At 55.7% G+C, this 11,265-nt stretch overlaps 1 protein-coding gene across 1 annotated transcript; it reads right to left on the bottom strand.

The window, feature by feature from the left end:
* Positions 1-3,020: 3,020 nt before the first annotated feature.
* On the bottom strand, positions 3,021-10,373 carry LOC116862635 (zinc finger and BTB domain-containing protein 16-like). Its single transcript, XM_032849990.1, has 3 exons — positions 10,178-10,373; positions 5,254-5,421; positions 3,021-3,268 (listed from the first exon to the last, which is right to left on the bottom strand). The coding sequence occupies exons 1-3, from the start codon at positions 10,338-10,340 to the stop codon at positions 3,039-3,041; spliced, it is 561 nt and encodes a 186-aa protein (XP_032705881.1). The 5' UTR covers positions 10,341-10,373; the 3' UTR covers positions 3,021-3,038.
* Between the last annotated feature and the right edge of the window lie 892 nt (positions 10,374-11,265).

Here is an 11,265-nt window from a genome sequence, read left to right as displayed (position 1 = left end):
CCTTTACCTTGGCCAGGAGGCCCGGCTAAGAAGGCCTTGGCAAGGTCCGAAGGATTTTGTCTTTGTGAGTAGGAACCTGGGAAAGAGGCATGCGGGCTTTCCCATGGGACGTCGAGGCTCCTCGGAGGGGGAAGGGAGAGCGAAACCAGCACGAGGCATCTCCCTCCCCATATCCTTCAGACACCACAGCCTTGACCCTTTTCCTTACTTCCTGGCTAGGGACGGTGGAGGCAGACACGGACTCACTTAGTACCATCCAATGCTGCAATACCAGATTACAACAATACTGTGTGATGAACACACAACCACACACAAAACACACGCACACACATACAAAGGGATATTTTGGTGGTGGTGGTGGTGGATTTTTTTTGTCTTTTTTTTTTTTTTCCTATTCACATTACAAAAGGAAAGGGCAAGGTCTTGTAGAACTGACGAAGGAACTAACAAACATTACAAAAATATTACAATTTGTAAATATTAGCTCAACCCTCTCAGCTTTTATGAATAGGGCAGGAGACCCAGGCTGCGTGGGAAGGGTGGGGGGCAGTGAGAGGTGTCAGCTAGGTCTATGGAATTGTTTGATTTTTATTTTTCCCCTTCCCCACCAAAGTTGAATGATAGCTTGCTGTTAAAATATTGTTTTCTGGGATTTACAGATCCCCTGAGGGCCAGCAGTCCCCTTTCTTCCCAGACTGGGGGAGGAAGCCTAGTGCATACTGATTTCTTACAGACGGCCCCTCCCCCAGAAAATGTCCTTCTTTTCACATTATCAACATGACAACTGCTCTAGTCACATATTTCAACTTTTTTTTTCCTTTCCAAAGCTCTAAGTCATTATTACAATTGCAAAATAGCATCTCCCCTACCTTATCATCCCCAATCAACAGTCTAGTGACAGAGTCCCCCCAGTTCACATCCCGCCCCCCCAACACACAATTTTTAAGGCCTTCCGATTTGGTGGGCGAGATTGCAGGGGCTTGGCAAGAGGGCTGGGACCAAAGGACGGGGTGGGGGTGTTCACAGCAGCACCCATCCCTCTGACTTCCTTAGAGCCCTCATGACCCTTCTCCCAAAACCGCTTCCCGAAACCACTTTTCAAAACCCAAGATAAAAATGGCAGCCACAACTTTCTCGGAGAGAGAAAGGAAAGAAAACACACACACACACACGTACACACACAACTCTTACAAATAAAGCATGAGATGAAACAGAGGGCCCATCCCAAAGTGAACACAAATATTGCAAATGTGCTTTCCAAAATTCAGGGGCGGGGAGGATGGGGAGAAAGAGGGGGGCGGGGAGCAGAGCAGCAGAATGGGAGGCATGAAGGGAACAAAAGAATGGAGGAACATAAGAGGTAGCTTTTAGAAAAACAACACCCTTACCCTCACACAACAAAACAAAGCCAAGCTCATCCCCACCCAGCCCTGAAGAGAGACCAATTTTGGCAATGATCAAGCCCAGGGAGGTGGGCCCACAGGGTCACCAGGAGCTGAATGATACAATAATACGGGCCCCTAGACTCTAATCACCCAGCAAATTGTAAGAAAGGTGGGATCTCCTCTAGGATGTTTTAGGCTGAACCCTGGCTGGGCGCAGAGGACTTGGGCCCTGGGCAGAACCAACAGTGACTCCCGTGTGCACCCGTCACACCCTCCCCTCCTCCCATCTTCTGCTGAACCCCGGCTCTCACGTTCAGATCCTGAGTACTGGACTCCTTCTGTACAGCTCCTTCCAGCTGGGATGGGGAGGGCTGAGGCCAGCGGAAGTCTATGAAACCAACTCTTAATTTACACAAGAAACAGAAAAGAACATCCTCCCTATTCCTCCAACCCCCAACCAAAAAAGAGATATAGGGGTTAACAAAGCTCATGAGGTCACAAAAAACTGAGGTAATTCAAGTACAATGTGCTAACAGGGGAACAGGGGACACAGAAAAGAAGCAAAACAGAACACAAGGGCCAAAGCGCTTTCAACTCCTCGTCCTCCTCTCCTTCCTCCTCCCTGTGGACTGGGGGGTGGGGGGCCCTGAGAGCCGGGGATTCTGTGCCGCTCTCTGCACCAGGGCTGGGGTCCCCAGTACAACTCAGCAACCCTCTCCCCGCCCAGCCAGCTACCCTGACCCCTAGACAGGGGGTCCCCTTCTCCAAGAAGGGCATCCACATCCTTCCCTTAGATGATGAGTCCTTACATGGATTCCTTCTCCTAGGGACTGAATTTGGGGTTGTAGGGATTTGTGTTGGTTTGTTTGGTGGGACAGTATATAGCTAGTTAATGTTTTCCCATTTTGGAAGCAAAAGCAGCTCAGCAGGAACCTTGCTCAGGACAGGGCTTGGCAAGGGTGTTCTCAGAAAGCTGAGGGCATCAGGGTGGGGAATCTGGAGTCAGACCCAGCTTCCCCACTAGGGAGACTGGGCGCGGAGGAAGACGCGCCCCCCCACCCTGTCCCTGAGGGGCTGGGGGCCCTGTGCTTGGAGGACAGGAGTCACAGGGAGGCAGGGAGCAAGGAGCTAGAGAGGGACAAGAGCCAAGAAGCTGCTGGAGACCTTGAGGGGACACTGTAATGTGGCAGAATGGAGGCGGGGGGGGGGGGGGGCAGGCGGATTGTTGGGCTCTGACCAGAGGCCCCCTTGCCCCCTCCCCTGCCTCCACTTCTGGACATCGAAGGGGGTTCTAGGTGGAGGGACGAGAGAAACATACCGCCCTTGAGCTGAACAAACCCGTCCGCCCCCACCCAAGAACATGAGGCCAACCACAGCCCAGGCGGAGAGGAGGGACAGAGGGGGCCCCCCTAGCCCCCGGGGAGGGACAGTGGCCGGGCATCAGGTCACCTGGAGCCCCAGAGAGAGTCCAAGGCCAGACAGCTATCAGGTTTCCTTTTTCTTGTCTCTTATTTTTTTTTTCCTTTTTTTTTTTCTTTTTTTTCCTTCCTTTTTGTTCTATTTCTCTTTTGTCGCCCAGTGGCTTGCGGACTTCACCCCGCTGGAACGCCGCTCCCCTGGCTGCCCGCTTGCCGCCGCGGCCGCGGGCCCGCCTCACACGTAGCACAGGTAGAGGTAAGTCTTCTCTATCCTCCAGTCGGGCGGGATCTCCTCGGGCTTGTGGCCCTTCATGTGCTTCTGCATGGAGGACAGGCTGGGGCAGTACTCGGTGCAGATGGTGCACTGGTAGGGCGAGGCGCCGTTGTGCGTGCGCAGGTGTTTGATCATGGCCGAGTAGTCGCGGGAGCGCTGGTGGCACAGCTTGCACTCGAAGGGCTTCTCGCCTGGGGGGGAGGGCGGGAGAGAGCCAGTGGGGGGGGAGCCATGAAGGCCCCCCTGGGGGTGCAGGGGGGGTGTCTAGAGGGGGACCCTCACGCTTGCTGGGGACGTCGGTCCCTCTAGTTCAGCGCTTTCCACGAGAGCCCTCCGTGAGGATGGACGTACCACCCAGTGCGGCAGCCACTGGTCCACTGACCCACAGGGCACCTGCCACGTGGCCAGGGCACCTGGAGCTGCGGGTTCCACGGCGCTTCCCGGTCGCTCATCTCACCAGCCCCGGGCAGCACGCGGCTGCAGTGTTGCTCGCACACCCTTAGCCCTGCCTTGCTCTTCTCAAGCCTCCCAAAGGCCCAGAATCTTCCCTTCCCAAGAAAGGAAGTGGGGGTCTAGGAAAGGGCCAGTGAGGTACCAAAAAGCCCTTGGGGATGGCTCTTCAGCACAGTTCTTTCCAGGGGGAACAAGGGGTAGAGTCCTTTCCTGGGCTACAGCTGGTGGGGAGTAGGGGGGTCAAAGTGAGGGAACCCCGTTCTTCAAACGTGCTCCTTCTGGGACGGCTACTCCTCTAAGGCTCCGAGAAGCTGTCCCTGGACCCTGCCTTCCCGGTGGGGCTAGAAAGGGGTTTGGGAGGGACAGACAGCTTGGGGGTGCCTGGCCACACCCTGGGTGCTCCGCAACCTCCTCCCGGTTCAAGTCCCCTGGAGCTGAGCAGAGGGTGTGAGGGAACCTTGTTTCAATACAGTAATTAACTGGCCAGCCATCTCGCTATCGATACTCCTCTGTGCAGAGGCCCCAGCAAATAATGAAGTAATGAACAGCCAAAGTGATCTAACTATCGACCCGCTATTTACAATAGTCACCACCAATGCATTTAATGATCCGCTCGCCGGGTCACATCCCCGGCAGGGGGTTAAGGAAGCCCCAGGGCTCTGGAAAATGCTCGGAGTGACTCTAGCTGTCAACACCAAGCACCCGAGGCTCTCCTTGTGGTGCAGGCTGGAGGCGAGAGAGCAAAGCTCGGGCAACACAGTATCCTCTCCCTGTTGTGTCCTCTGTTGCCCCCGCTCCCGCCCCTGAGAGTGTGCACATGGGTGCACACTCTCCCCTCAGCCAGTGGCCAGCGGGACCTGTCCGAGGTCACGTCTCCCCCATCCTCTGTCCTCTGGTTGGGACAGCTGTTCCCCTGACTGGAGGCCTCCTAGTTTGCTGGATCCCACTACCTTCCACTGCCTCTCATCCTCTTAGGAAGTCCTTCTGAGTGTCTGCCTCTCTGCCCCGCCAACCCGTAGTGTACTGCCAGGAAGGATGTTTCACACTGGCTCTCCAGAAAGGAAGGATTCTGTAGCATTTGCCCATGGCCACGTTATGACCACTCCCCACGTGGCAGACCAGAAGCAGCTGAGGGGACGTCAGTGTCCTTGGAGTCGGGAAGATTTGGGCAGGGTGGCCTGTTGTGGGCAGGTGGCCCCAAATTGGGCCATGCTGGACCCTGAGGCCACCTCCACTTGTTTTGTCCCCAGACCCCACACTGGATCGCATTCTTTTACAGAAAAAGGAACGTGCAGGCCCTCTAAAGGGATAAACACTATACACGTAAAGGGGTTTGTGTATACCTCTGCTCCTCCGCTCCCCAAAAGCTCAGCCTGACTGCCAGCCCAGCCCTCATCCTCGCCTAACTCGGTGCCCCCTAGACCCAGTTACAAGAAGCTATGCCAGCCTTTGTCTTCCATCACCAGGCCAACCTGACCCCAATCAGGGATTCCCAGATCGTTGTCCTCTGCGAACTATGGGTATGGCTGCCTGGAAGGCCAGTGTGCGGTGATCGACTAGCAATGTCTGCATCAGCTTTGGCCCTGGCGGAGGCACAAGGGCCAGCGTGCTCACCTTTCCCAGAACGCGTTCCACTCTTAGGCTCAGCCTTGCACCATGATCCCCCTGCCCCTGACACCCAGGTCCCAACGCCAGCTCGGGGGCCTTCCCCGGTCCCCCGTACCTGTGTGCACCCTATAGTGCGTCTCCAGCTGGTGCTTGAGGCTGAACTTCTTGCCACAGCCATTGCACTCATAGGGTTTCTCGCCCGTGTGGATGCGTTTGTGGCTCTTGAGTGTGCTCTCGTCCCGGAAGCAGCTGCCACAGAACTCACACTCATACGGGTGGTCACCTGTGGGGACAAGGGGCTGGATCAGGGCCTTGCCTCCCCCGGGGCCCCCCTCCAGGAGATAGCAGGGCATGGAGGCTGCCTATCTTCACCACCATTCTCCAAAGACAACATCAGGACCCGCAGCCCCTTCTGGCCTCTGGTGTGAACCAGGGAGTGTGTGTGTGTGTGTGTGCACACGTAAGCATATGTCACTGCGGCCCAGGTCTTGCCCATGGGTCCAGAGCCAATCTCAGGAAGAGAGAGTCCGACTGGTTCCAGGATGAACAGCAGGCCGGCCCCCACAAGGGGAGAACAGACTTGTACACTTTGACACCTTGCCCCCCAGCTCCCTGTGCTACCTTCTCTCCCTCTCCTGCAGGTCAGGGGCAAAAGCCATTCCTGCCTGACTCCCCTACCCTTAAAAACACCCTTCCAACTTGGGAAACTAGAAGACACCGCCCCTAAACGCCTTCTGCTCTCTCCCTGCTCCACAGTTTCAGCAGCTAACCCCTCTGCCTGATTTCGTCCCCGCCCTCCCACCAAACTCCTAGTCATCCTTCAAGGCCCAGCTCTCACGTCAGCATGGTTTGGAAGCGTCCCACTAGTGCCACCCACCTGGGCATACTGAGTCACTTTCTTCTGTCCCAAAAGAGAAGAATGGCCTAGCATGGTGTTATTTTAGTAGCAGGATACCTTTTATGGTACTCTCTAATCAAAACGGCCCTATCCGTGGGCTCACTACCATCTAGGAACCTTACACACAGCTTATCATGGAATCACTGCAGTAGCCCGACGAGAAACACAGAATTCTCATCACACAGTGGGGAAGCATGAGGTGCTCAGATGGTCTCCACTGTCAAACAGCTCATAAGCAGCGGAATCGGGACTCAGATCTGGTTTCGGGGTCCAGACACGTGATAACCTATCAGATGGCTAAGTGACACGCTGTCCTGTTTCTCCTGCCATGTGCACTGTGCTTCTAGGATGGAAGTGGCTCAAGGGCAAGGAGGGAGTCTTGTTAATCCTGGTTCCCCAAGGTACATAGCACAGGGCTGACCCGGGGCAGACGCTCAAGAAAGGGTGGGACGACAAAGCTTGAAGCTCGGGGAGAGCGGCCGCCCCTCGGCCTGGAAGGTGGGCCCATCAGCCTCCCTTCTGTGCACGGCGCTAGCCAGGCCCCTGGAGGGTGAGAGGCTGGGGTGGGGGGATTCACCGTCTTTTGCTTTGTAGCCAAAGTGGAGGCTTTGGGGGCTGAAAGGTGAGGCCTTCAGCGACTTATTTATTACAGGAGTGAAGGCAGAGACAATAAAGATAGATAGATCACCCCAGACTTTGTTCATGAATATTTAAATATCGCTGATTCGTCTTGTCACTGTAATTACAATTTCTCTGGGCTGCATCTCCAACAACCACAGTTTATGGTAAAGAATGGCCCACTGTATTTCACTTGTCCCTCCGCAGATGTGCGGGTCTGCCAACCGTGTAATGTCCTCTGCATTTCATACATTTTCTTCAGCTGCTGAAGGTTTAAGTCATCCACAATGACCTACGTTTTTTCATTATCCCCGTGTCAAACTGCACTCGTGCCTGGGCATAAATTGTCCTTCTCGTTATAGACTCGCATGCCTGTGCCTTCACTTCCTCTTTAAAATGATATTTTACTCTCTTGTCTCTCTCCTCCTCAGGCCGCCAACCCAACCTCCCCTCCCCACCCCCGTCTCCAACGCAGGCCCCTGTCCCCACATAAATTCTCATCTCTTCTGATGGCTCTGAAGGGTTTTTAAGGCTCTGTGGGGAGCGGATGCTGGGGTCGGCTCACCATGGGCTCTCCCTCTCTCTCTGCAAGAAGCTCCGAAGGCAGCGTAGAGTGGGTGGGAGCACTTGAGCGAGGAGTCAGACGCTCAGATGGGAGAAGCTCAAGAGCAGAGCCAGCCCCCCATTCGTACCCATCCAGGAGGCACGTGCGGGTCTGGGGACAGACTGAATCCTGGGGTTTTCGGCACTGCCCGCCCTCTCTCTGCGAGGGCTCTTCAGACCGCCTGGTCCCCAGCCAGCCCCACCCGACCCCAAGGGGAGTAGAGGTTAGGTCGGTGCAGACCCTGGTCCTCCTTAGTGGTGTGTCTGTCCCAGTGAGGGTCAGTCTGGGCGGGCCTGTGGCCCACCTGCCACTCCCTCTCTCTGCAGACGTCTGAACACACAGCCCCTGTCTCACATCTGACTCCCCCTCCCTGCCAAACTGGCAACGATAACGACTTTAATCAAGGATTCAGTATCCTCATTAAGATATAAATAAATAAATAAAACAAGGGCCACGTGAGATTTCCAACGAGAGCCGGTAATTAAAACGTACATCGGCAGCCACCCGGCTGGTGGGTAGGGGGGGGTCACGGGGAGCCGCCGTCTGTGCCTTCCCCTCCAGAGGGGGGCCCTGAGAGTTTAAAAAACAAAGGGTTAAGGCAGAGAGGTTTGTTTGATCCGATTTTTATGAATTTAATTATGAAGTGGATCACAAGTTAAATGAGTTTAAATAGGAAATCTCCAGAGTCAGCCCAGGGAAAGGAGTGAAAAGAACTTAGAAGGAAAAAAAAAGACACGCACATGCACACACAGACTTTGAAGCCCGGCGAGCACCTGGCCTAAAATCCTCACCCTGAGAGTTAATGGTGTCCGTGTTGCCACAATGTACACAAAACTGGCTGCAGAACTCAAAATCCAATTTGTGGTATGTTGATTAACTCTGTAGCCTCTTTAATGAGCTTGACATTAAGTGCAGGACAAACGAGACTAATTAGAGGCCCTCTGGCCTGCCCAGTGCATCTGTGACCCCAGCGGCCTCGCCTCACCTGGTGGTTTCCCTGGCACCAGCCAGACCCCATCTTCGGGCCCCTCCCTGCCAGCCCCTGCTTCAGCACAGCTGAGGGTTTATTATATGCCAAGCCGTGCGAATCAGGGATCCATCAATGCCAGGAGCGCGGCCGGACTAACCTACCAAACACAGCTGCGGAAGCTAAACACCCAGGCCCCAGCAGCAACGGGCCAGGAACAACGGAATAGTAATGAGGCATTGTGTGGGGGGTGGGCTTGGCCTGCAGAGGGCTGGTGTGCACCAGGCCTCACGGGTGTGAGAATCGAGGGGGGCGAGCACGGGCGCGCGGGGCCAGCAGCGTGCTCCGCGTTTCCTCGATTACACAAGTCCGTCTCCCAGACTCAGTCTGCAGAGAGCCCCTCCCCACAGATCCCGGCCAGGACTGGCCCGGCTGCCATGGCTGTTTCGAGGCCTGCACTCCTAGAAGAGAACGCGGGCAGAGCAGGGCGTACCCTGGGTAGACTCAGCAAGTTGGGATCCTTCAAGTCCCGTGGAGCCAACTGATCTGACCTAGGAGCACGCTCAGAAGCCGCTGGAAGGTGACTAGACACCAGGTTAAGGCTGAACTTGGGGACCCAGGCGGGGGGAATGTGAAGACCTGAAGGGAAAGTGCACAGAGGCACTACAGAGAGGACACCCGCCTTAGCCCTTCTTGTCGGGCCCTACCCGCTGAGACCTCCCCTTGTCTTATGCCAACAAACCTCAATGTTTCCAGCAAGTCAGGTGATGCTTAAGGCGATACGCGCTCCCCCCCACCCGAGTGAGTGGCACCAGAAAGTGCAAGGCCAGGCAGGCTCCTGGATGAGGCTGCATGCTGCTGGGAGGGGACCTGCTTGGTCCATGATAAGTAAAGCACCCCCGCCCCGTCAGCAGGGCGTGCCACCCAGGAAAGGTCTGGCCTGCATACTTAATCCCAGAGCTGTGACGAGACCCAAGAACGAGGAGAGAGAGAGAGGGTCCTACCACTCGTGTCTTGAGGCACATAGATTTGATAATCTTTCCAAGAATCATGAGCAACACCCTATTACAGACCCCGATACGGAGTTGGTCTCTGTCTTCCTGGCCCCACCCCGTGCCCCAGTCTCACACCAAACCCAGGACAGAGCACACACGGGCAGAGACACACGCAGACTCAGAAAGGGACGCTCCTTTATCCATGTGCAGTCAGTGAAGACTCAGTTTTGTCGTAGAGAAAGGAATGAATTTAAGTCACCCGAAACAATCTGCCTCCTGGCCCTCGGGGTCAACATAAGGGGTGGCCGCAGGGACAAGCCAGTACCGGCCACACGGCCCAGCCCCCTTGGCTCACAAGTACCTTCCTCCTCCATCACTGGCTCCTTGTTTATGTGCCCTCATCGTCTCCCCTAATCAAGGTTAATGGACAAGGACAGAAAACTTGCTTCTGTTATTTCAGGGCAAGCAGGACCCCTTCCTAATATTTCTGGGGCTGCCGTCAGGCACGTGTGTCCATGCGGTGGAGGCCAGGGAGAGGCAAGGGCTGTGGCACAGACAGCTAGAGACCAAGCGGGTAGGCTTTTTTCAAAACGTGTTTTGGGTCCACCCTCATCAGAATCTCTCGGGAATGTGGGTCCATCACGTTGTGCCTTGGGTCCCTTTCTATATCCATGAAGTCCAAGTTTTGGGGGGGAACCCAAGAGCCTGAATTCCTAATGAACTCAACATTCCATTGAGCACAGAGAGACTGAGACTCACAGGTCCCCTAGGCGGGGCGGGGAGAAGAGCTAACACTTACCTGGGCTATGAAGCCCCTCCACGCCCCCACCTTGAGCAAAGGAGGGCTGGGTCCGACATGGCCTGACTCCTCCCCTGTATGTCCCGGGAGGTAAATCCAGACACAGATTCCTGGCTACTCGGCTCCCGCCACCCCCCTCCCGGCCCCAGCAGGCTTACCTGTGTGTGAGCGCAGGTGGCGTTTGAGGGCGGTGTGGCTGGGGAAGGTGCGGTTGCACTCGCTGCAGATGTAGCTGCGCACACCGGCGTGGACCTCCATGTGCTGCTGGAGCGCGCTCTGCGCCTGGAAGCGCTTCCCGCACAGCAGACAGAAGACGGCCATGTCCGTGCCTGTGGGGGACAGGATCGGGGACAGCCTCAGGACAGCTCCTGATTCATCCGGCTGGAGCAAGCACCAGGGGCCAGGGTCAGGGCTATGCCTCTACTCCCCCAAGGTCAGGGGCAAACCTGGGGGCCAGGCCACACAGCATCGAGGGAGCACCCGGTGTGTGGCTCCAATGGTGGACAAACTCGACTTCCCTGTCTCCCTTATGGCACCTAAAGTCTAGTGGGAGAAAGAGGCAATCAAATCCGTCACAACAACAAAGGTGAGGCATGGCTTGGCTGTGTCAAGGTCAGGGTATCAAAATGGCGCGCGTCAGAGGGACTTTTTGGAGCATGGGACGGGAGGTGTGAAGTCAGGGTGGCCTCTGTGGGGGGGTCACAATCACAAAAACAGCACGTGCCAGCCGGGGTTGAAGAGATCTATTCTGATGTCCTATCTCCAGAAGGCGGGCTCGACCTCCTCACTGCTCAGGTAAGGCAAACAGGGCACGGGGACTACGAAACTTGCCCGAAGTTCGGCAGGGTTCAGAAGCCGCCGTCCCAGCCCAGGCCACCTGGGTCTGCATCCTCTCTAGAGGCTAGCTACAGACCCTGTTCCCTAAACCAGTTCTCCCTGCACCGATGCACACATCTTAAGAGTCTCTTCATTCAACGATGATTATTCTAGTACCTTCTGTAAGAAGGACTCCCTTTGGGACACTGGGGATCTATCCCTGGAAACCTACAGCAAGACTCTGCTGTCAGCACAGAGGTCCCCCAGCACACGGGGCCGTGAACACTCTGGCCTGGAAAGAAACGTGTTATCTGAGGATCAGACAGAAGAACAGCACAGCTGGGGGGTAGGGGGAGACATGGAGGAGAGACCAAAGCAGCCGGCAGGGCCAGGCCATGGGGGGTCTTGAAAACCACGGGAAGACATTTAG

This window comes from Lontra canadensis, unplaced genomic scaffold (assembly GCF_010015895.1).
Source record: "Lontra canadensis isolate GAN:19392208 unplaced genomic scaffold, GSC_riverotter_1.0 scaffold282, whole genome shotgun sequence".
In the NCBI taxonomy this organism is placed as follows: domain Eukaryota; kingdom Metazoa; phylum Chordata; class Mammalia; order Carnivora; family Mustelidae; genus Lontra; species Lontra canadensis.
Note: the sequence above shows the minus strand (reverse complement) of the source record. Positions and strands in the feature narration are given on the sequence as shown.

Excerpts from the sequence above, each read along its gene's own strand:
- LOC116862635 (XM_032849990.1), bottom strand. The coding sequence starts at position 10,340 with ATGGCCGTCTTCTGTCTGCTGTGCGGGAAGCGCTTCCAGGCGCAGAGC. Across the intron at positions 5,422-10,177 it reads CCACCTGCGCTCACACACAG|GTGACCACCCGTATGAGTGT; the intron begins GTAAGCCTGCTG and ends TTGTCCCCACAG. Across the intron at positions 3,269-5,253 it reads GCACTATAGGGTGCACACAG|GCGAGAAGCCCTTCGAGTGC; the intron begins GTACGGGGGACC and ends CCTCCCCCCCAG.